The sequence below is a fragment of the Pan troglodytes genome, chromosome 22, assembly GCF_028858775.2.
Source record: "Pan troglodytes isolate AG18354 chromosome 22, NHGRI_mPanTro3-v2.0_pri, whole genome shotgun sequence".
Lineage (NCBI taxonomy): Eukaryota > Metazoa > Chordata > Mammalia > Primates > Hominidae > Pan > Pan troglodytes.
The window spans coordinates 40485526-40511836 of NC_072420.2; the positions used below are offsets into that span (position 1 = coordinate 40485526).

General features: G+C 42.8%; 1 protein-coding gene across 1 annotated transcript in view; it reads left to right on the top strand.

Annotated features, from left to right (window-relative positions):
- Positions 1-7073, top strand: part of IGSF5 (immunoglobulin superfamily member 5) — a 246295-nt gene extending 239222 nt beyond the window's left edge. Inside the window, 1 exon segment of the mRNA XM_054675296.1 lies at positions 6132-7073. Within this exon segment, the coding sequence (XP_054531271.1) occupies positions 6132-6227 (96 nt within the window). The 3' untranslated portion in view covers positions 6228-7073.
- Positions 7074-26311: the final 19238 nt, after the last annotated feature.

Consider the following 26311-nt stretch of genomic DNA (forward strand, 5'->3'; position numbering starts at 1 on the left):
GGTGTCAGGAAAATGGAGACGTAATGTTTTTTCCATCAGGGCCGCTCTCTTTGGCACATACATCTTTTGATGCATTTAATTTGGAGCCGGAAGGGACGATGATGCAACAGGTTTCCTTTAGAAGGACCAGTCTCTGAGTGAAAGGTGGCAGTGGAAGGGAGTGATTGTTGGGCTGTGGGGTGGCTGGCTGAGGGGCTCGCTCCCACCCCAGCTCCAAGCACGGACAGCCAATAGCACATTTAAGCCAACCATGATTTCCACAGCCCTTCCGTGGTTATCTTTGTCTATCAAGTGTGTTTCTATCAGACAAGCCAAAGTGTTCAGGTCTGGCGTTGTGGGGAGGGTATAAGCTGGGAGGAGATTCAGAATAGGGTCATGCCACATAATTCTCTTCGAAATATATCTAGTATGAATGAGGAGGAAGGGGAATGTGAGGTGCATTTGGATACCTGAGTGGAGAATGACGTTTTGGAGCTCGGAGTGGATGCTTCTTGATGTTTGTAGTGTTCTTTTTGAATATACACAGGGAGAGAAACTTAAGAGGTTTCTGCTACTGAAACATGTACCCAGCTAAATAATCAATCGGTGGAAAAAGAACAGTGACCCTCGAGGTGCTGAGCCCTGGGGACTGGTAACGTAGTCTCGTGTTTCTTATTTCCTGAAGGGTTTGTCGTCTTCTAGGGGAGCCGGGCACCTCATCAGAGAGCGCCAAGGCCCTTAAGAAACAAATCAGGACTCTAGGAAGTTGAATTATCTTTGGCTGGGCTAGAAACTAATGAGGGTTATTAAATAACTGGATCTTTCTACTCATCATGGGGGGACTTTAGGACAAAGTCCTAAAGAAGAGGTCTATCTTTGATTATGACCAAAGAAGGACTTTGCCGTCATGGGCCCAGGCATGGCCTCCACGTTGCCCATTTGGAGAGCCTGGATGCAGGATGTACCATGGGCCGTGTTTCCTGGGAAGCACTTAGAGGAGGAATGAGCAAAATGGGCCACAGTGGAAAGGCTGGGCCTGGGGACACAGCCGTTCCCTTCCATTTCCTTGGTCCAGAGAAGACATAGACCTTGTTGTGGTCAACTGGCCACTTGAGAGCTGCCAGAATAGTGAAGCCACAGCTTGTAGAAGCAGTCAGGGTGACGCTGGTACAGAGGTTCCTTTTAAGAACTTCCCCAGACCAGGCCACGTAGCCCTGCAGCCCTGCAGCCCTGCCAGGCCTATGTCACCAGGTTCGTGCTGTGTGGGCTGATGAGGACCTCCGAATTCCGAATGCCTTGGTCCAAGGTGTGAAAACAATGCAGTCGTGCCTTCTTTTCTCAAAACTTTCTCCATTCTGCGATAAGCCTTAGTTCCTTATAGGGCCCAGGAGAGGCAGCTGAGAGCTATTCAGAGCCCCGTCTCAGTTTTCCTTTCATCCTCCTCTCCGCATGCCTCAGTATGACTCCAATTTGTCAGAGCCTCCTGAGCTGCGGCCGCATGTTTTGCGCACACAGCCCTCCCAGGCCCAGAGCTGGGGCCCAGCAGGGCTCCTGCCCAAGAAGCTGGCTTGTTAGAGTTCAGGGTTGTTGACTACAGATTGCACTATTTTGCAGAAACCCCGCATGAAGCTCAGGTCCTGAAAAGCCTGTAGATTAGACTGAAAGATCCCAAGCTGTGAGCCAGCCTGAAGCAAACACTTTTCCCATCGTGGTTGCTGAAGAGCTAGTTGGGTCAGATAAGTGGCCTATCCATGGAGACGCGGCAGGCACAACAGCAACTAAAGCTCCTGCTTTGTCTTAATAGATCGCAGAACAGGATAGTTTTGGTTTTGTGAACAGGACGGCAACTGCTGATCACATACACTCGCTCTCTGCTCATGCTGCATCCTCCTCTGCTGAAACTGGTGATCTGTTAACACTCGGCAATTTCAGGAGGACTTAACTAATGGATGACTGTTGACTACACACAGGCTAGTCCAGCATTTCTAGGTGCTCAATAAACAGTTACTCATTAAAGTGGAGAATACCTTCCATGCCCAGCATTATGCTGTCACAAGCAAGGTACTATAAGGTGTGTGCATGTGCAGATAGACAAAGCTCCTTTGCTTTTTTTTTTTTTTTTTTTGAGATGGAGTTTTGCTCTGTCACCCAAGCTAGAGTGCAGTGGTGTGATCTTGGCTCACCGCAACCTCTGCCTCCCAGGTTCAAGCGATTCTCCTGCCCCAGCCTCCTGAGTAGCTGGGATTATAGGTGTCTGCCACCATGCCCAGCTAATTTTTGTATTTTTAGTAGAGACAGCATTTCACCATGTTGGCCAGGCTGGGCTCGAACTCCTGACCTCAGGTGACCTGCCCACCTCAGCCTCCCAAAGTGCTGGTATTACAGGCGTGAGACAGCTTGCCCGGCCTTTTAAAATTTTTTTTGAGACATAGTCTTGCTTTGTTGCCCAGGCTGGATTGCAGTGGCACGATCATAGCTCACTGTAACCTCGTACTCCTGGGCTCAAGGGATCCTCCTGCCTCAGCCTTTTGGAGAGCTAGGACTATGGGCACTTGCTGCCATGCCTAGCTAATTTTAAACATTTTTTTTTTTTTTGTAGGGATGGGGGTCTCACTATTTGCCCAGGCTGTTCTTAAACTCTTGGCCTGAAGCGATCCTCCCACATGGGCCTCCCAAAGCATTGGGATTATAAGCATGAGCGACTGCACCTGACCCCTACTTCCTTTGCTGTTAATCCCAATCAGTTATGACAAAAATATGATTAGATCACTATAGATGAATATACAACCTAAAAATAACATCACGTTTTGGGTCATTTAGAAAAGTTAAATAATTTCATATCAAACTGCCTTTCCACGCCTTTGTGATCGGGGGCACTTTGTTTTCTTCAGGGGCCCATTGCTTAAATATGCCCCCAGGACGGGGAAATTTGATGTGCCAGGGTTGGCCCACAGGTCACTGACGAGGCCCTTGGGAAGTTCAGATTTATGGTCTTCACCTCTAGACACCAGGACTCAGAGGGCTGAGGAGGTGTTTAAGCAGCTCTGCTTTTTAGGACAACTCAATGTGGCTAGGCTTAAGGGTTATTGGTTACCTTATAGCAAGAGGGGAATCAGGAGTTTTGGAAAGGGAAGAGTGGCAGGTCCCCAAGCACCAATCTGCCTCCTCCATAACTTCACCCTGCGCGATGGGTACTCAGCAATTCTGCTTTGCCCAGCATCCTGAGGCCTTCGTAATGGCCTGTGCTTGCCCACCTGGAGTGGGTTCTACTGGGGTTGGTAGTGCCATGCTCTTTCTCCCTCTGCCGGGAGTCAGCTGTATTTCCGCAAGTAGAGGAGTGTCTGGACACTGAATCCGGAGTCTGGGAAGGCACCCAGCTCAGGGCGGTGTATGGCGTTAGGAGGAGCAGCAGGTTTCCAGGTTACTTGTGCCCCCACCTTCAATGTCACAACTCTCCATCTCTCTTCCCTGAGTTGTACACATCTGTGTCTACATCTCAAGGCTGCCGTGGGTCTCTGAATACGTCGTCTTTGTCATGAATCACCCAGCTCAATTTTAATAACATCCAACAATTACTAAAACAGGAAACTAGAACTTTAATATTTTAGGAAATGGCGGAATTTGCTGCTGCACCAGCCTCCCATAACTCCTGCCCCTTTGGCATCCTTTCAGTTAAGGTCCAGCATGCCAAAGGCACACACTGCCATGGGGATGAGCAAGACAAGATGCAGTGGTGAAACCTTTTTTTCAAACCCTTAGTTATCCCCTGATGCTTTCAGTGCCGGGAATCCTTTGAAAACTTCAGAAAAGTGGGGGCACGTCTCAGGAGCAGTGTCATGGGGGACAGGCTGGGGCTGGAGTTTTGACCACCAAAGGCCAGACACTGTGGCCAGGAGCTACAGGCATAATGGCTGACTTAGGCCAGGTCCTCAGGGGGATCCTGGGTTGTAGACAATGGGAAGAGGCACCAGTTCCTAGACCTCTTGGTCCGCAGGCTGCCTGGAGCTCCCTCTTTTGCTCATCTCCACCTCTAAGCACCCTCTCCTGCCAATTTCTTCCCTGAACATGGGACTTCCTGCTCAAGAGATGGGGCAGTCCTTGTTCTTGCCACCACCTGGCAGAAATGGTGGATGTATTTCCTGAATTCTCTATTCCGGTTTTCCTAAAGAATGCTTGCTGAACACGGATGTGCACCCAGCGCCTATAAATACCTCTGCCTTGGTACCCTGCTGGTGTAGCAGCAGCTCTCAGTACAGCTCTGTGCCAGGAACACACTGGGTACTTGTTAAAATGCACACTCTTGGGCCTCCGCCAGACTTTCTGGATCAGAATGTCTGGGAGATAGGGCCAAAGAATCAGTATTTTTATCATTCTCCAGGTGATCTGCTTTGAGGAATTTTTTTTTGTCCCAGTGTGAAAACTCCACAGACATGTATAGCATTGTTTCCAAGGGAGTGTGCTCTCTGATTTCTAGAAGTCTTCCTACAACTGTGCATTTAGAATTACTTGTACCTCGTGTCCCTGCTCCACTGGCCTTGCTGCAAAGCACAGAGAAGAGTTTGAGATGCTTATGGTGGTGCCATGATGAATGCCAAGTGAAAGGTCTTGACACCAAAGACTCCACTGTCCACGTGGCATCCTACCAGGGACACTCTTAATTAAACCTTCCATATTTTAGATGGGTCCTAAAGCACATTGCATTCAACATAAATGAAAAAATAGAAACCTAGACTGTAGAGATCTCAATCATGGATTAAACTGTAAGAAGGGTCAGAAGGAAAAAAGAGACTGATTTTCAAAACTGGCATATACAATATGACACTTTTCTTCTCTGATTATTTCTCTGATGACTGAATCTACAGTTAGAATATGTAGTACTGACATGGTTTTCTAGACAAGAGTTTCCCTGTTGGTGAAACAGAATGAATTTGGGTGTAACTGCAGCTGAAACACATTAGGGTAAAAGTAATAAGTAAAATTAGAAATGCCTACTAAAATAACCAATTACTGGGAAAGGCATGCTTTTTTATTTTAATGTGAAGCCAGGGGATTTGCAAATGTTTTGTGTTTTGGCGAATATTCAAAACAAAGAATCCTCCTTTTCCTCTCTTTGTCCTGTGCCTTAACTCACTGTCAGTGCATTTTCCTGGTTGTTTTAGGAAATTCTCTGTCTCTGTCATTTTCAGAAGGTGGGCATATAAACAACTTGAGACCTGGATCAAGCCTTCCCCACAAATCACCCCCTCATTGAGACAAACAGAAATACATACTTGATAAATTTAGAAAACAGCGACGTTTGCACAACCCAGCAGTGAAAACAAAAGCAAACAACAGTAGGAATCTCTAGCATATTAGCAGCAGAAGGCACATGTCTTAAAGCACTGCTGACATAGTTCCATCCGCTGTCCAGTTTTCCCTGTGTTATTGGGAGTCAACAAATTAAGAGCATGAGCCAGAGTAATTCTGTCCTTAAGACTTGCTAGCATTCCATCACATTGTGAATAATTTATCATGCCCAGTTACATTATTTAAGATGTTAAGTGCAGCTATTGTGCCCTGGAACCTGAGCTGCCATTCTCAGGACTGGCAGGAAAAAAGTGTTGCACACATTTTAATAAGGCAATATTATGAGACAGGCATTGGCCACTCTGGAGGATTAAATGGTTTGTTTGGGATTACATTTCCGAATGAGAACAGGGAAGACTATGTTTCTCCCTGATAGGGAAAAGAGACAGATGGGTGATCTATCTGGAGTCAGTTCTTCAATTTTGTCCCCCTGTTCTAGAAACAATGCACGCTCTTTAAGAAGTTTAGAAATATTTTATATTTTCATAAAAAATCTAGCCAGTAAAGCACGAACTTCCTTAGGAAAATTGAAACACAAAACAAAACAATGAGTCGTGGTAATTTGCCTTAGTCAAAACAAATACTGATTCTTGGAATTAGATTGCCCTTTAGGGCCTGAACTTGGAAAACTTCTATATTGTGTGTTACCAGAAATAACGCAAGAAAGGAAGAGCTTATTTTAACATTTTTTGTTCCTCTCTGTACCTTAATTTTATCTTAACAGATGAGTGAAGCTCTCTTTTCAAGTATGCATTTTACAGTGATCTCAACCCATTAAATTGACTTTTTTCCTCCTCTGTTGCCAGCGGGCTGATCAATGTCCACCCAGGTCAGCAAGTCATCCACAGGCTTCTTTTAATCTGGCCAGTCCTGAGAAGGTCAGTAATACAACTGTAGTATAGCAAAGTCTTCCCCAAGCTCCGCTGAGCCCTTGGCTGACAATTTAAAACACGGCGATGGCATCCTTCCTTTCCATCCTAAGACTGGCCTGCAGCTTTGCCAACGTTACCTGAAGAGGAGATGTCGGAGTCATCAGAACTGATACTTGACAGTGAGAGAAGGAATCGATTTTCCCAGATTTCAAAGTAAAATGTGACTTTTAAGAGGTTTCATGGTTTTTGTGAATTCCGTGAGGTTACTAAGTAAAAGTTGCAAATTCATCATAATTTTTCTCAACACTCAACACTCCTACTTGTTAATCCAACAAATGGTAGATAAAAGTCTGTATTCTACCATGCCTTTCAAAAGTTTTTATTATCTGAAAGCATATGAAGATGATATTTATGTATATTTAATATGTAGGGGTATTATTACATATTATCAGTGAAATATGAGTATAAAAATTAGGGTCAACCAGAAATCTGCAACTGACTGTCAAAACTGAGCTCAGTTAAAGTAAGATTCAATTCTAACGTGGATGTGCACGTTCCTAAATATCTTATGATTGAATATTTACATGAAGACATTCACTTTTATCTGCCCCTTTATCAGACCTATTTGCATCTCCTCAAATGAATTAGATGTGGCCTATGCTTTGCAGAGGATGGACCTCACCTACTCCGCACACCATGAAAAAACTGGAAATGGGCATTGTAGTCTTTAATTAATAAAAACACCAAAAATGTGTATTGCCTTTCTTAACTCTTCACTATTCAGTTGGTCATTTAAAGAATCATAGTATTCGGGAATCAAGCCTTTTCCGAGAAGGAAAACAAGAGCCTACTGCAAAAATCCATCGCATCTTCACAATTATCTTTGCTGACTGTACATTCACTTCATTTAAAGTTAACATGAATGTTGTTATGAAGAATAAATTGCTGCCTTTCCTCAGTATTTTTCTTTTTCCATGTAGATACAGTCAGTGAATTTCAGTGCCCATTCCACCCCTTCATATTTAACCTAGGGGCAAGACTGTGATTTGACCGTACTCTGAACTGGTTGGTGCAGATTTCTATGCTGGTTATAATTAGCAACTGCTTTGAGTCCCTCAAGCTCAACCATGCTATTGCTAAAGCAGAATTTGACTTTTAAAATATGTCAGGATTTTAGTGAATTCCTTACAGATACTTAGTAATAGATGCAAATTTGTCATGGTGTTTCTCATCACTCACTCCTGCTTGCTAATCCAACAAATGGTAGAGAAGTCTTACACTACCATGATTTATAAAATACTTTTATAATCTTAAATCACATTCAGCCCTACCCTGGACCGTCCTATAAACCAGCAACTAACTGAAGGGGTGTATTAGTCTGTTCTCACACTGCTAACAAAAACACACCCCAGACTGAATAATTTTATAAAGAAAAAGAGGTTTAATGGACTCACAGTTTCATATGGCTGAGGAGGTCTCACAATTATTGTGAAAGGCGGAGGAGGAGCAAAGGTATATCTTACATGGAGGTAGGCAAGAGGGAACTGCCCTTTACAAAACCATCAGATCTCATGAGACTTATTCACTATCATGAGAACAGCCCAGGAAAAACCCACCCCTATAATTCAATTACCTCCCACCATGTCCCTCCCACAACGTGTGGGGATTATGGAAGCTACAATTCACGATGAGATTTGGGTGGGGACACAGCCAAACCATATCAAAGGGTATTTCCTGGTACCATTTGGAGCCAGGCATGTGTTTTGATTGGCTGATGCTCATACTGTATCCATTCTGATTGGTCAGTGCCCATACAATATCTATTCTAATTGGGCAGTGTTCATGCCTTACTGGTTGTCATCTATTTTGAATATCATCTCTGCTTAGAGGATCCTGAAAAAAAAAAAAAAAAGTTCATCTCTCCTAGGACCATATCCCTAATGTGAGAAAATTGGCTGCCTAGATTTTAGGGAGTAGAACTGAAATGCAAAATCTCAAAAACCCATAAATATTGCTATATCATATTCCCAAGATATGGGAAATTTTTTCCTTTTCGAAGGAAAAAATTGCCAATTCAACTGGATAAAAATGAGACTCATTTATTATACTAATTTCTTTATTCCCTGCCAATGTGGTTCTGTCTTTCCACTACCATCCTTGAATGGATACAAGGAGAAGAGAAAGACAAGAAGGTTCTTGAGTCTCTTTAGGCAGAGCTAAATGGGTGAATGCCATACTCTTCACTTAATAGTTTACTCTCCTTAAACAACCACAGAATTCAGATCTTAAGATAAGGCAAATGCCATGTTATTTATGCCTTTTGTAACTTTAACAGCACCTGATATACTGCAAATGTTCAGTAAATATTGAAATCAAACAGGTCAATATTAAGAAAGCCTATATATTAAATACAAGAAATATTTATCATTTGCTTGCTATAAGAATAATATTTTGTGGCAATTTTGAGAGTCAAGGAGGTTGCATATAAAATATAATTGGAATTTAAGTTTTGAAATCTGGAGGACAATGGTAAATAATTTCCATAGAAGTTTCTCCAACTTACTACACGCTTGTTGAGTCACACTCAAAATATTTTTTCATTTATCAGATTATGCGATTTTTTTTTTGTGGTGTCACTTATAAATAGGCTCTTCTTACAGAATCTTACTCCAGGAGTAAGGTTTCTCAAAGGGATCCCCTGGCCAGTTTTTATTTCACATTAGGTAGATGCATTACTTGAATAGAACTATCTAGAGCTATACTGTCCAATACTGTAGCCACATGGGCCTATTTAAATTTAAGTTATTTAAACTAAATAAAATATAAGATTCATTTTATCGGTTGCACTGGTCACATTGCAAGGGTTCAATAGCTACGTGTGACCAGTGGCTACTCTACTGGACAATGCGCATGGTAGGTTTCCATTATCGCAGCAAGTTTTGTAGGAGTGCTCATCTAGAGATAGCTACTTGGAAATGACCTTGACGTGTCATATCATCTTCATATGCCTTATCCTTTTACACAAACACACAATCTGTGTTTTCTTCAGCATTATGTCTGTGCACTCAGCCAGTTTCTATTTAGGAATCCTGCAACACCCAAGGCAGCTCTCAACCGAAAATGGTGTTTTGCTGATGTGGTAAATTCCTATCTCACTTCCACAGTGCAGAGAGCTGTGGCAGGCTCAAGGGGGTGGAATGAGAGGAGTCAATCAAAGCAAAACTTCATGGTCAAGGTTATTTCTCAGGAAGATGCAGCTCTCTGCTAATGAATGGCCGATGAGGGCTGCAAATTTATTTAAACAAATACCCCTCAAAGTTTTATGCCATAAAACCTGAACCAGGGAAACCATACCTGCCCATCCCTCCCAGTGGTCTTTTACTTTGGTTTGTCTGTCAGATTCCAAGCAGGACCCATGCAATCAAGGCTCTCCCATGTTACTCAGGGTAGGACCTAAGTGGTAATGCCAATACCTCGAAGATAACCGGAGAGCTTGAGAGCTTCCTCTGCTCTGTGTGGCCCTGACCTTGGAAAACTGTTAGGGACACTAAAGTTGGTTGCACGTTCCTAAGAGTTTAATGACATAAAAGGTCAATAGATGAGGCCGGATGCAGTGGCTCATGCCTGTAATCCCAGCACTTTGGGAAGCTGAGGCAAGCGGATCGCTTGAAGCCGGGAGGTGGACACCAGCCTGGGCAACATGGTGAAACCCATCTCTACTAAAAATACAAAAAGTAGCCAACTATGCCTGTAGTCCCAGCTACTCGGGAGGCTGAGGCACAAGAAGTTTTTGAACCTGGGATGTGGAGGTTGCAGTGAGCCGAGATCGCACTATTGCACTCCAGCCTGGGCGACAGAGTGAGACTCCATCTCAAAAAAATTTAAAAAAAGGCAATAGATGCTTCAGAGCAAACAAGAGATGCCATGCCAGTACCTGAACCCCCCTGTTAAAGTGCTTGTTGATGTCTTTGGGAAGAACACCATCCTGTGTGAAGATGAAGGATGGTCCGCTCCGTGGGACACATGAAAACTTGAAGAGTTCAGAGATGGGAGAATCAGGTGAGAGCAGGACAGGAAGCAAGGGTTCAGGGGAAGGTAGTATAAAGTGAAGGTCTTGACAGGCAGGTGGTCCAGCAGGCCAGGAGCCATGCCTGTGGGCCTGAGGAACTGTTACCATCCACTGGACCAAGGGGGCAGGGAGAGGATGATGGGCTGGTGTGGAGAGGGCCTCTGACTGCTGCTGTGGCCACACATGGAAATATGGTAGAGAGGGAGTCAGAGTGACAGGGCTCTGGCCATCCACTCTCTCTTTTCAGTCTCTTGCTTGTGCCTCCCCCTGATCACGCCCAACCAGAGCCAGAGGTCCTGGAGACCATCAATGTAGTCCGTATGGGTCAGTCCCCTGGGAGGACTGTGCTGGATACAGAAGGTGGGAAATGGATGTGGAGGGCAGGCAGAGCATTTAGCAAGGAGAAATTGCTGAATGGAGAATGTAAAGGGGATGGGAGGAGAATGAATGATCCATGTAAAGTCAGAAGGAAGGGTCTTTGCCTGGTAATGTGCTCCACTGCTTACCTTCCTTAGGGATGAAGCCATTTACTGAGAAAGGTGTAGGGGCTAAGAGCTCAGCTCACTGAAAGTTTGCTGAAAGTCCTTGATACATTGCAGATGGGTAGGAGAAAAGTCATACAAATTTATTTAATGTGTGTACAAGGGAGCCTTCAGAATGAAGACCCAAAGATGCAGGGGAAATTGTCTGTTTCTATGCTTAGGCTTAACAAAGTATGGACTGCCATGTAAAAATATGATTGGACAAAAAGGGTAAGATCTAATGCTGATAGACTGAGTGGGGAGATTCAGAATGACCTGTCTGCCTAGATTCTTCTTGGCCTCTCTGAGTATCATTCCTTCCTGCTGGGTGTGGGCAGGACTCACTCTGGAATGGGAGTCTTCTTTTTTTTTTTATTATTATTATACTTTAAGTTCTAGGGTACATGTGCACAACGTGCAGGTTTGTTACATATGTATACATGTGCCATGTTGGTGTGCTGCACCCATTAACTCATCATTTACATTAGGTATATCTCCTAATGCTATCCCTCTCCACTTCCCCCACCCCATGACAGTCCCCGGTGTGTGATGTTCCCCTTCCTGTGTCCAAGTGTTCTCATTGTTCAATTCCCACCTATGAGTAAGAACATGCAGTGTTTGGTTTTTTGTCCCTGTGATAGTTTGCTGAGAATGATGGTTTCCAGCTTCATCCATGTCCCTACAAAGGACAGGAACTCATCCTTTCTTATGGCTGCATAGTATTCCATGGTGTATATGTGCCACATTTTCTTAATCCAGTCTATCATTGATGGAAATTAGGGTTGGTTCCAAGTCTTTGCTGTTGTGAATAGTGCCGCAATAAACATACATGTGCATGTGTCTTTATAGCAGCATGATTTATAATCCTTTGGGTATATACCCAGTAATAGGATGGCTGGGTCAAATGGTATTTCTAGTTCTAGATCCTTGAGGAATGGCCACACTGTCTTCCACAATGGTTGAACCAGTTTACAGTCCCACCAACAGTGTAAAAGTGTGGAATGGGAGTCTTATGACCTGCAGTCAAGCAAGAGAGGTCCCATAATTTCTTCATGGCCAGTTCTTACATAGAATATGTTTAAGTTTTATGGCTGGCTTTAGAGAAAAGGAGTTCTGGTTTCTATGGCCTGCCTTGGGAAAGAGGGATTGTCGTTTTAGCTCGCCTTGGGAAAGAATGAGACTGAGAGACAAGAGGGCAGGAGAAGGTCAAATAAAAACTTTTGCTTCTGAGGCCTTCACTTTAGGGTATTGTTTTCTGAGGCCCAACAGAGCATCATTGGGAGGAAAGGAATTCGGCTGCATTGAACTTGGGTAGCTCCCATCTTTGTTGCCCACTTCCATCTCAGGAGAACAAGGGGATTGGATGGCGGGCCCTTGAAGTCCTTTCTGGCACTTATCTTCATAGAGATGTTCACACACACACACACGCACACACACACTCATCCTCACCTGACATGACCCAGCTGTTAGGACTGAGGCTGCGCTGTCTGAATGCGTGCAAGCATCCCTTGTCCCTGCCGCATTGGGAGGGAACTGTATTTTTGCGGATGGTAAATATTTAATTCTCACCTAGCACAGTGTGTAAATCATGCCACATGTGGTGATAGCCTCAGGGAAAACCCAGTCTCCAACATTTATGAAGCAGATGCTCTGACCTCAAGCCCAGACCTCTACAAAATGCAGACTGTGGGGCAGCAGGCTGGGTCCTCGGCTGAAAGCAACCCGACAATTGTCATTCTTCTTTTCTTGGGGGAGCCATGTCGTTTATAAAAATACAATGGGATTCTGAACCTCAGGAATAGGGGGAGGATTTGTGAGAATTATTGCCCCATCAATGTCTTCAGACTGAGATGTTCGTGCTCTGCCTCCTAAGAATACTGGGTTGACGCAGTGGGAAATTTATAATGTTCCAGGAAACTCTATGGAGAAATGTAGTACAGAATGTATTGATTCTGTTTCTCTTCAGAAACCTTAAGAATGTATGCACAGGGAAGTCAGTTTTGGAACAGGAATGTTTACCCAAGGCCTGTACCAACATTGTACCTTGGAAGTAAATCACTTGTCTTTGATTTTACAAGCTCATGGGTGGAAGGCACTTGCCTTGAGTCTCAAATGAGACTTTAGGCTTTTGAGTTAATGCTGGAATGAGTTTAGACTTTGGGGGACTACTGAAAAGGGATGGCTGTGTTTTGCAATGTAAGGACATAGCTTTGGGGGGCCAGGGGTATAATAATATGATCTGGATGTTTGCCTTCCTGACACTCATGTTGAAATGTAATCCCCAGTATTGGAGGTGGGTTTAGTGGGAGGTGTTTGGGCCATGGGGGTGGATCCCTCATGAATGGCTTGGTGCCTTCCTCGTGGTAATTCTTGAGTGAGTTCTTGCTCTGAGTTTATGTGAGATCTGGTTTAAAAGTGTGCGGCACCTCCTCCCCCCTCTCTCTTGCTCTCTTTTTCACCATGTGGTGCACTGGCTCCCCCTTCACCTTCTGCCATTATTGTAAGCTTCCTCAGGCCTCACCAGAAGCTGAAAAGATGCTGGTGTCATGCTTGTACAGCCTGCAGAAGTGTGAGTCAAAATAGGCCTCTTTTCTTGATAAACCTGACGCTTTTCTATATAAGACTCAGGTATTTCTGCGTAGCAATGCAGAATGGACTAACACAGCTGTCACCATGGCAGGAGCAGGTGATGGAAGAATATGCCCACCTTCTTGGCTCCTCACAGTTGCATGGCATGTGTGCCTGTGTATTTGTGTGCATATGTGTGTATATGTGCATGTTTGGGAGTGTTCTGCTTGTGTTTGTGTGTCGATATGGTGTGTCTGTGTATGTATGCTGTCGTGTATGTGTGTATGCATGCATGTATATATATGCTGTGTGCTGTGTCTGTGTATATGTCTGTGGTATATGTGCATTGTGTAAATTTGCATGTGTGTGTATAAATACATGGGATGTGTGGCTGAGTGTGTCTATGTATGTGTGTGTATATGATACATAGCATATATATGTGTGTATGTACATATATGTATGGTGTGTGTGTCTATATGATTTGTCTATGCATGTGTCTGTATGTGTGTTTGTATGTCTCTGTGTGCATGCATATATGGTCTGTATATGTGTGTTTGTGGGGATTTGTGTGTTTGCATGTGTGTGTGTGTCTGTGTGTGAAAAGCAAGGAAGGGAGAGAGACATTTGTTTTGTGTCTGCCACAGGGGTCAGCAAACTATAGTCCACAAGCCAAGTCCAGCCTGCTGCTTATTTTTATATGGTCTGCAAACTAACAATAATTTTTACATTTTCAAGTGGTTGACAAAAAATCAGAAGAAGAATTATATTTCATGACATGAAAATTATATAAAGTCCAAATTTCAGTGTCTCACAAGTAAAGTGTATGGGAATGTGACTAGTGCTCATTCACACATAGTCTGTGGCTTCTGTCATGCAACAATGGCAGAGTTGAGTGGTTGTGACAGCGACTGTGTGGCCTATGAAGCCTAAAAATGGACTACCTGGCCCTTTGCAGAAAATGTGTGCCAGCCCCTGGTCTTCCTTACATGGGAACTTTTCATGGTTTATCTCGTTTAATCCCCCCTTAATCCTGTGGTGCTTTTTTGTCTCCACTGTACCAATGCTTGAGGTAAGGGCAGGAGCCTGGAGTCACATAGCTTCTGGTCTGAGTCTTTCAGACTCCACGATGGGCACACTGACTACTCTCCCTGCCGGGTGACACCTCCCTCTCAACCTCCATCACTCTTAGGATAAGATCTAGGCCAGATGCGGTGGCTCACATCTGTCATCCCAGCACTTTGGGAGGCCAAGGCGGGCGGATCACCTGAGATCAGGAGTTCGAGACCAGCCTGGACAACATAGTGAAACCCTGTCTCTACTAAAAATACAAAAATTAGCCTGGCATGGTGTAATCCCAGCTACTCGGGAGGCTGAGGCAGGAGAATCGCTTGAGCCTGGGAGGCAGAGGTTGCAGTGAGCCGAGACCGTGCCATCGCACTCCAGCCTAGGCAACAAGAATGAAACTCTGTCTCAAAAAAAAAAAAAAAAAAATCTGAAATCCTACCATGGCTTGGGAGGCCTGGCCAGGTCTAGCCCCAACCCAACCCTGGCTGTGCACCTTTCTCTCCCCAGAAATCACACTCTGGTCCCTGTAGGGCAGAAAGTCCCTCTGGCGTCCATGCCTTGTCTGTCTCAGGGCCTTGGCGCTTCTGCTTGGGCATCCCCCTGCAGCCACTTCCCAGATGGAGAGTCAGCAGATTATTCCTTCCCCAGCATGTCCTGTGATTGCATGAGGGCTAATTCCTATAATAGATCGCTCAACACATATCATCTGTGTCATAATGCTTTCCTGATGGGACTCTAACGGATACACCCTCCCTGTGCCCTACCAACCCCCAGACTGGATTAGTGCCTCTGTTACTATGTCACCTTAGACTTCTACTTCAACTGTGCTGATCACTAATGGCATAACTGTTTGCATAATTATTTATTGGATGCTTATTTTCCCTTTAAATTCCATGAAGGTGGGTAGGCTCCATGCCAGCCTTGTCCCTACCATGGCTACTTAAATCAGAGCATGCATTTTCTATGCAGAGTACTTACAGAATGAATGATTTATTCTAAGAGCAGAGAGGGGACATGAACATTGATTTTGCTTTTAAGTGGTGGTTCACATTGTTTGCAGAATCTCTCAGCTGTCTAGAACCATTGACAAGTGCACTTGAGTGGCCACTTTCTACTCGCTGGCTCACCTGGTGCCCCAGCTTCTCAAAACAGGGGGACACAGGCATCCCCATGTGGCTGAAAGACACACCTTTAGGGTAATTGTCATTATGTATTTTGTTTGTTGGTTGGTTTTTTTTTTTTTATTCATTGGCCAGAAGGTCATTGTAGAGTTGGAATTTCCCTTTGCGGAGTCCCAGAAGCATGATGCAGAGGAATGAGCCTGGAAAGAAGAGATTGAGCCTAGTTTCAACTTGCTGTGTGGCCTTAGGCATGTCACCTCACTCATCTGAGCAACATGCTTATTGGTAAAAGACCTGGTTCTTCTCCCAGTGTGCCTATGGGTCCTTGAGTTTCTTAATTATTGATGGGTGCTTGTGAACTTTTAGTTGGGGGGAGGATTCCCGGATGTCCTACAGTACTTAAGAAAAGCCTGCAAAGCTTTCAAATATCCCCAGAGACATTGATGTAATTGAGAAGCCTGCTTATCTGAGACAATTTGTCACTATAAATATTTCACCATATACAAAAATATAAAATATGTTGTTCATACATGTAAGGTACTCTGAATTTTCCATGAATACAATACCTCGAATATCAAGGAAGGTTAAATAGGAAAGGAAGGCATTCCATGAATGCTACACCTCGAATATCAAGGGAAGGAATATCAAGGGAAGGTTAGCTTTGTGAGGAGCTTCATCAAGAATTGCTTGCAATTTTAGAAAACTTATCACCAATAACACTGCCACTTGTAGTCTTGAGTTGATAATAGAACACACATATACCCATTTAACTTATAACTGTTGCATTTCTTGTGATTCCAAGTATAGATTTGACAACTTCATGTGTAGACCTATCGAACGCTGCATTTGCTAGATCATAAACAACTTTCCTTTTATGTCTGCTTTATATAACATACAGTGAATCACGTTGGAGTTTTTTGTCTAGAAGTTTAGGTATATAGGTAAGTTCCCTAATCAATTAATTTCAGAATCATAAAATAAGCATTGCAAAATAATTGCTATTCAAAATGAGGCTGCATTGGAAAGCACTGGAGTCTTTAGACGATCTGAATGTGAATATCCTTTTAGCTTTAAAACATGTCTGCCTTTTCCCCATTCCACAATGCCACATTTGATTTCTAAAGGAGGTTTGGCAAAGGGAAAAGAGAGAAAACCCAAAATTAGCATGTTCAGGTATTGATATCTTCTTCTTCCATCTGTTCTTCCTCTTAACTGAATATTTGCATATTTATTGAAAACTTTTAGAGCAATGGAGGAGCACCAGTGACATCAAAGCTTCTTGGGAATTGTGTTGTGCTTGACATTGTCTTGTTTGCAAAATAGATTTTTCCAGTTGCAGAATTTAGCATTTACATGCAACAAAACTTGCCATTTAACATGATATAAGGGTTCTGTGTCTGCCTAGGATGTCAAAAACTGGAAAGAATGTCATTCAGACTTTAAGGAGAAAAAGCCAGATTAACTACCAAATCATGGCTTTTCCTGAACCCATCAGAGAGCCAGAGAGCTAAGATCATGGGGCAATCAAGTAGCTGGCCATCAAGGAAGGAGAGTCTCTCCCCCAAGAAAAGGCAGTGCACAAGCACCCTGGGGGTACCAGCCACAGGGGTTCACACTCACTCACAGACTCTTCTGTAGACTTCCACCAGTGATCCCTCAGAAAGATTGCAGAGGGGAGCTGGAGAGACCGTCTTTGGTAGTGCAGGTCTATAGGGCATGATTGGCACCACTGAAGGGGTAGGGGGCCTGGGTGGCAGGGAGAAGGGGAAGAAGCAGAAAACCCCACCCTTCTGCCTGGTGCTTCCCTCATTGCAAAAGCCTTTAGCTGTTGACAGAGGAGGCAGTGGAATTTGTAGCCTCCAAGGCATAGAAACAGACCCATTGCTGCTAAGGGAAGGCTAGAAGACAAAGCCTCTACTCCGGGACAGAAAAGGCCTTGGGCTAGTGTATTAGTCTGTTTTGTACTGCTATAAGGGAATACCTGGGGCTGGGTAATTTATAAAGAAAAGAGGTTTATTTGGCTCATGATTCTGCAGCTGTACAAAAAACATGATGCTGGCATCTGCTTGGTTTCTGGTGAGGCCTCAGGGAGCTGCTACTCATAGCGGAGAGTGGAGGGGGAACAGAAAGTCATATGGGGAGAGAGGGAGTAAGGGGAGGGAGGTCTCAGACTCTTTAACAATCAGATCTCATGTGAACCCACTCATTACCATGAGGATGGCACCAAGACATTCATGAGGGATCTGCCCCCATGGCCCAAACACCTCCCACTAAGCCCACCTCCAACACAGGGAATCAAATTTCAACATGAGATTTGGAGGTGACTAAAATTCCATACAATATCAGCCAGAATACTATTCCATCACCATTAGGATCTCCTATCCCTAGGGGAGGGTAGGAAGGCTCACAACAGCTAGAAAGCAGAGCTTGGCTTTCATGGGAAGGAGGGTCGGGGACACTTAGAAAGCTGCTGGAGGGTGCCAGGATATTCCACCCTAAAATACATCTCTTTAGCATATGGATTATTTTGAGCTAAAGGCCACTGACAACCAGCAGATGCAGAAAAAGCTCTAAAAATAGGGCAAAGTTTTCTTTATGTAAAAGAAATTTGCATTTAGAAAGGAAATTTCCATTTGGAAATGTGTCTCCATCTCCCATACCAGGAAGAGGAGGACTCTTAACTTTTATCAATGGAGAAGATGCAGACTCAAATATGCATAGCAAATCTAACAAAATAACCTTTGTTTACTTTCTCTGGTCCAATTCCCATAACTTGCCAGCTTCCCTTCCCACTCCCCATATTCCCCTTACCCGCATTCCTTTGTATAGCATGGTATATAAGCCTCAATCATCTGGCACCTCCCTGAGATGGATTTTTTTCTTTGTGAACTCCCAAGCATTTTTCATAATTAAAATGGTTTTTTTCCTCTTGCTAATCTGTCTTTTATCAGTCTGATTCCCTGACCCCAGCCGTTGAACCTAGGAGAGTAGAGGGCAAAACATTTTCCTTCATTATGCTATATTCTTAAGCCCCAAACACACAAGGACTATCTAAGACTGATGCAAGTCTAGGACAACAGAGATCTGCTTGCAACCTGCCACCAGCCTTGCAAATACTGAGTGACAAACAGCAGCATCTACTGATGGTGAAGGATGGAGCTTGAAGAAACATCCTCTGTGAGGCTGGCACATAGGATTGTGCAAAAGCTGAGTTAGTGGAGTAAGATCAGTGAGAAAAACCTCTGAGCACTAAAGCCCCCATCCTAAGCTAAAGCATTGTTAATGGGTTGCAAAAGCTTTGGCACAGGGATGGTAATTGTATAAGTTTACTAGGGCTGCTGTAACAAAGTGCCACAGGCTGCAGTAGCTGAAAACACAGAGATCTATTTTCTCATAGTTCTAGAGGCTAGAAGTCTGAGATCAAGGTGTCAGCAGGGTTGGTTCCTTTGAGGCCTCTCTCCTTGGCTTGCAGATGGTCATCTTCTCCCTGTGGCTTCACACAGCTTTTTTGTGGTGTCCATGCATCCCTGTTCTCTTTAATAAAGACATCAGTCAGATTGGATTAGGCCTTAATTATGATTTCATTTAAACTTAATTACCTCTTTAAAGACCCTATCTCCAAATACAATCACATTTGGCTTCAACATAGAAATTTTTGGGGAGGGGACAGAATTCAGTCCATAATAGTAACCATAGCTAAAACAAAAACCTAAAGCAGTTCAATCCTAACTAGATTTACTCAATGCCACTTCTTGTCTTAAAAAAAAATCACCTGTCACTGTAGGTATTTTCCCTATTGCTGCATAGTCTTCATGGCTGCCATTTTTAATGGCTGCTGATGGTTTCTTTGAGTGCTTTCTTGTTCTTCACTTATGCCTTTCTCTATCATTGCACATTTTAGGTTAGTTCCATTTTTTTCCCGTAAAGAAAAATCCTCATGCACATCTTTTCCCATAGTTTGGAATAGTCTCTTAAGATAGGTTCTGAAAAGAGAAATGACTGCACCAAAGGCCATGACTCCTGTCATGGGCTGAATTGTGTCCCTCCAACATTCATATATTGAAGCCCTGGGTCCCAGTGAGATGGTATTGGAGATGGGGCCTTTGGGAGGTAATTAGGGTTAAGCGAGTCCAGAAGGGTGGGGCCTTAAGCCAATGGAACTGGTGACTTCATAAGAGGAGGTGGAGACACCCAAAAGCTCTCTGTCTCCAGCTGCCATATGAGTACACAGCAAGAAGGTGGCTGTCTGTAAGCCAAGAAAAGAGCCCTCACCAGGAATGGGATTTGCTGGCATTTTGCTCTTAAAATTCTAATTTCCAAAACTGTGAAAAAAAAAAAACTTCTTTGTTTAAGCCACCCAGTCTGCAGTATTCTGTGTGAGTCCAAGCAAATGAATGTAACCCCTTTTATATGCATTACTTTTCAAAAAATGTATCAACCTGCCCTTGCCTACATTAACAGCCATCTGCCTTTTTTTCTGACTGTTTGTATAAACTTCTTAGTGCTTATCCCTTCTAAATTAAGTTTTCTGTCATCTGTAAATGACAATTCACATGCACTCCCTCATGTAAATAATTTACAAAGCTATATGTCAGATTCTAGCACTAATATCCAATAATTCAAAATCATATATTTTGTATCTTTAAGCCCATCAATAACAAAGTAGTCCTTCTAATTCTGATATTTCTCTTTTTCTCTCTATTTCTTGGATAATCTTGTTCATGTACCAGGAAACACACACATAATAAAAATCATCTCCCTCCAAAAAACTCAAACAAACCCCAAACCCCAAATAAAAAAACTCTAAAGCCATACAAATTCATTCCTAACCCCTATAAGTATTTTAACATAAACATTTTTCTAAAGCATATTTATATGTATCTTAATACACAAAAAGCGTTAGTTAAATCCTTGTTGCTGTTAAGTAATTTGTGTTAGTTTAAAAAAGGGAGAGGAAAACTTAAATGAAACATTTTTCTTTCATGTGAGTCAGCAAATACTGTGAGTGAAAATTATACAGAAATTAAAAATGAATAGCCAAGGAGAGATTTACCATAGTTGGATGATTTGACTTCTAAGATAAACCCCGACTCACGCTAGAAAATGGCGTCTCTGGGACTCCAGAAGTATCATGTCAATGGAAGGCCAAATTTTGTTCAGAACATTTATTTTATTATCTTTGATAGAAGCTACTTCAAAGTCAGGCAACAAACATTTATTAATCTTCCAAGGTTTCTTAGGACATAAAGAATAAAGTGCTGTCCTCATAGAATTTTCAAGTTATTGGTTTTGTCAAATTGTTGTTTTAAGGTTGAATGATGATTGCAATTTTCCCTGTGGACTTGCATTTGAGTTCTCACATGAGCTAATACTCTCTGAAAGAGAAAAATTTCTTTGCTTCTCAGGTCTGTTTACTTTATATTTCTTCTCTATTTAGTTCATATTTCTTGCAGCCAATGTACAGGTCAGGACTTTTTGAGGTATTAGTGAAATTTTCAGATGATCCAAAATTGTCACTGTCTTCATTTGTTTCATGCTGCTATAACAGAATACCTGAGAATAGATACTTTAGAAAGAACAGAAATTTATTTAGCTTATAGTTTTGAGGGCTGCAAAGTCCAAGAGCATAGTGCTGGCATCTGGTGAGGGCCTTTGTGCTGTGTCATCTCCTGGTGAAGGTGGAAGGAAAAGAGAGAAGGAGACAAAGCAAGAGAGCATCCTTGTGAGAGACAGAGAGAGAGAGGAGGGGAGGGGAGGGAAGGGAAAGGAAAGGAAGGGAAGGGAAGGGAAGACAGCTGAACTCATCCTTTTATCAGGAACCTGCTCATGTGGTAATACACTCCTGTGATATAATGGCATGAATCCACCTATGACAACAGAGCCCTCATGACCTAATCGTCTTTTAAAGGTCACACCTGTCAATGCTATTGCATTGGAGATTAAATTTCCAGTATATGAACTTTTCAAACCATAGCAGTTACTTGGAATTAAAATTGGCTCTTAAATTCAGTTTCCTTATCGTTCAATTTCCTGACAAAACATGTGACCCAGTAGTAGGAAAATTGATGGAGAGGAGGATTTTAGTTTGAGTCTCCTCCCCGACCAAATAAGGTGATTCCAGAAAGCAAGAGTTAGAGAGTAGGGAGATTGACAGAGGGTTTGTCATACGAGGGTACCCTCATATGTTATCAGTATAATACATAAAGCCAATAGGGGTTGCTTCTGTAGTTGATGAGGGTTCAAGCCCAGTGGAGCCCCTGCAAGGAGTATGGGATGCCTCCCAGAAAGGTCTGCTTGAAGGACAGGAGGGTGCAACATTTATTCATCTGTTCCCATTCCCATTGGTTGGGGATATTAACCTCCTCCTCCCTTGCTCCCAACTACTGAGAAGACTCCAGAGCAGGCAAAAGTGAAAGACCCAAGGTGGCCATCTGAGGTGAGATGCTGCAAAATGCAAGATGGGTGATATGGTTTGGCTGTACCCCCCTCCAAATCTCATCTTGGATTGTATCTCCTATAATTCCCACGTGTCATGGGAAGGACCTGGTGGGTGGTAATTGAATCATGCGGGAGGGTCTCTCCCATGCTGTTCTCGTGATAGTGAATAAGTCTCATGAGATCTGATGGTTTTATAAATGGGAATTCCCCCTGCACAAGCTCTCTTGCCTGCCACCTTTGTCTTCTGCCATGATTATGTAGAACTGAGTCAATTAACCCTCTTTCCTTTATAAATTACCTAGTCGCGGGTATGTCTTTATTAGTAACATAAGAACAGACTGATATAATGGGTTTGAACTCACCCAAAACTCTTCATCCTATCTGGAGGCAGTGGGTCAAGGAGATGGGACTTAGAACACCAAAGGCATCTACTTCAGGGAATTTTGCCTCTTTTCCCTTTTTCTATTTGACTTTAGAATCAAATAAGCAAATATCAGGGGAAGAGTAAAAGCAGAGGATGTAAAAAATCCCAGATTTGAATACTACAACTTCTGGCACCAAGAGTTGACTTTTTAAGTCTTTCTGCTTTATTGGTAAACTGCTGAGAAATTGTACCACATTTGCAACTACTCTTTGATTATGATAATTATAAGGAAACAAATTAATCAATATATCTGGGGGTATTAATGAACATTCTTCTGTTGTTCTTGATATGCAATTGGTTCTTCTTGTACAGATTTGTAGGAATAGCTAGACTTAAAATTAGTGCGTGTGACATGCTTTAAACATATTTGTTTTTTCAGGGCAATTGTGGGCAAGTGCAATAGCAGCCTGCAAGAATGCAACATTTATGTATATTCTCTGGAAAATGCACAATCCTAACCTTCCAAGACAAAGACAAATTGTAGTAAGAGCATTGACTATGGTCGGCCATGTTTAAGGATAACTCCAGAATACTCTTGACTTTTTATTCCATCATTAAGATAAAAACAAGTAATAACATGTGTCTGAGTGTGACACTACATAAAATCAAGCTGTGATTTATGCCTTCTTAAAAGTTTAAAATACTGAACGGATTACTGAGGTTAGAAATGAAATAATGTAGAGTCAACCAGGTGAACATTTAAATGAATGTTTTAAAAAGCAGGCTATTAACATCATTACCAAGTAGCAAGGTAGTGAGTATTGTTATGAGATTTCATGTTTCCTTTGCGGAGGGTGGGCTGGGAGATTTTGCCATCGTTTTCACATAGTGGTAAGGTTTTTTTGGAATAAATGGATTTCAAGGACTGCTTAAATTTAGGATGAGATAATGATAAGAGAGGGGATTGGAGATGAGTAGACTGGGATTCCAAAGATGACTTGAAGATGATGAAACTGTGGTCAGCAGTGCACTTAGTACATTTTGCAGAGAAGAACACATACTTTAGGCATTTCCAGAAAAGAATATATACTTTAGGCAATCTAGCAAAAGTTGTTGCTCTTAATAACGCTGAATTAATGGATAAAGAGAGATGTAGATGTGTAAAATGAAGAAGCCCAGTGAAGGTTGAAGAAATACATGGAGGTGGTGGATTTTGTCCTTCACTATGGGAGGGAAAGATGTTGGAGAGATCCGAGGGGAAAGAAGTAACAGGAAGAGGAAGAGGAGGTCAGGGTATAGCCCAAGAGAAGTCAGGCAGCAGACACATGATCTAGTGAGAAACAGGCTTTAATGATGAGCAGGGATGAACCAGAATAAAGAACATGGAAAATATTATTAAGGACCTACCCTAGGGGAAGGTCTTTGGTAATTCGTGGGTGATGTGTTACTGAGAATCTCCTGAGGAAACGAGTAGTTTTGAATGGCCAGATTCTCCTCAGAGCACTTTTACCATACATCATCTTCCACTGTGTAACTGAACTCCAAGTTTCACTTCCCATTTTTTGGTTGTTAAGTCCACTCATTAATGATTTGAGCAGAGTCTGCATGGAAACAGGTCTCCAGACAAGAGTCTCTTCAGTACTGCCAAGTGCATAGCTAGGGATTTCTCCTAGAAAGACTGCCTGTCTCTGGCACACCTCTCATTGAAGCATTTAAGGGGTGCACAGGGCACAGTAATCCTTGCGAGACTTCTCCTTCCCCAGCCTCTCTACCTGTCTGAGGATATCATTAGGGCTACTTATCCACTTTCTCCTAAAAGACCATGAGAAATAATCTCATCACTCTGTACTTCTCAGCGTCTACCAGAATGTCAAGCCTTTGAGAAGACACTTTCCCCATACCCTGACTTGTGCCCTCAGGAGGTTCTTCACATTCCTTAAGAGGACTCAATCTTCCAGCCCTTCCTTACCAAGCAGATACTTCCACTGTGTCCTCTGGAATCGGCACTATCATCAGCAAAACCCCGTGTACGTCCAGTCTTTTCTCAGAAAGTTCTCTTCTTTGAGATCTTCTTTGAGACCCTGAGGACCCTGCTTTCTCCTGTAGTCCTCTTGAATGGTGGCTATTTCCTCTCCCATTCTGCATGGAGTATAGAGTTGGGAAGTATGGCAGTTATCCTTTCTGATTTGCATGATCTCTTCTTGATCATTTTCTTCCCCCTTTCCTAAAAAATTCTGGTCCTTTGAGGTAACTGCCATTACCATATGAGTTAGTCTGGGTTCTCCAGAGAAACAGAACCATTAGGCTATCTATCTATCTATCTATCTATCTATCTATCTATCTATCTATTATCTATCTATCTATATCTTCTACTAAGTGATTTACTGTAATAAAATAGCTCATGCTATTATGGAGGATGAGTTCAAGATTTGTGGTCAGCAAGTCGCAGACTCAGGAGAGTAAATGGTATAGTTCCTGCCCATCTTGGAAGGCCTGGGAACCAGGAGAGCCAATAGTGTAAGTTCCAGGCAAAGTCCAAGGGCATGACAACCAGGATAACTGATGATATAATTTTTAGTCTGAGTTCAAGTTCAAGGGAAGGAGAAGATCAATGTCGCAGCTCAAAGACAGTCAGGCAGAGAAAGAATTCCTTCTTACTCAGCCTTTGATTCTATTCATACCTTCAATGGATTGGATGAGGCCTACTCACATTAGTGAGGGTTATCTACTTGACTCAGTCTACTAATTGAGATGTTAATCTCATCCAGAAACACCCTCACACCGACACCTAAAATATTATGCTTTATTGTTTGGATAAGTGGAGTATTGGAACAATGGCTAAAATGAGAATAGAGAAGAAAAATTTAATCAAATATCTGGTCACCATGTGGCCCAGTCAAAATGACACATTAAAATTAACTATCACTCTGCACTTGTCACAGGCCTCAGCTCATCTTCTGGTTACTTCTCCTTGCTCACTAAAGGTTATAACATTCATGTCATTCTTACTAGCTAGGGAACTATAGAGAAAATATTTTTGTGTTTCTGGAGTTAGAATTTTCTGGGCAAATTTTATTAAAATTTCATTAAAAGAATACGACTTGAAAGCTAAAGAATGATTAGATACTGACAGACTTTCCAGAGAGATTTATCCTCCTGAAGGTATGTGTTTACATTTCAAGGGGGATGAGACCTGGGACCATGGACATATTCCTGGGATCCAAATCTGGAGACACTAGTCTTATCTTCCTTTTAGAAACATTTATTTATATTCTGAAATGTAAAATCCCTGGGTGTTTTCTAAAGAAAATTTATTTACCTAGGGAGATTATTTCTCTGTCTCAGAACGGAGGAGGGCTACTCTCTAAGTCAGCCTCTGTAACTACCCAGGTTTATGATGTCATTGCAGAGCATGGTATATGGAGGGTGATGTCTGATTTGGCTTTCATTGCACCACCTTACGGGTAAGAATAAAGCGTGGAGGGAAGAGTATGGTTACTGTAAGTAAGAATTATTTTATTTTATTTTTTTTTGAGACAGGGTCTCGCTCTGTTGCCCCCAGGCTGGAGTGCAGTGGCCTGATCTCGGCTCACTGCAAGTTCCGCCTCCTGGGTTCACGCCTTTCTCCTGCCTCAGCCTCCCAAGTAGCTGGTACTGCAGGCGCCTGCCACCACGCCCGGCTAATTTTTTTGTACTTTTAGTAGAGATGGGGTTTCACTGTGTTAGCCAGGATGGTCTCGATCTCCTGACCTTGTGATCCGCCTGACTCGGCCTCCCAAAGTGCTGGGACTAAAGGTGTGAGCCACTGTGCCCGGCATAAGTAAGAATTATTAATCTGTTCTTGCTTCAGAACATCTGTCTTTTCAACTTAATACGAACAAATATAAATATTAAACACTTCACTTTGTCTTCAAAACTGCTCAGAACACTTCACTTTGTCTTCAAAACTGCTCCCAGAATTTTCCTAG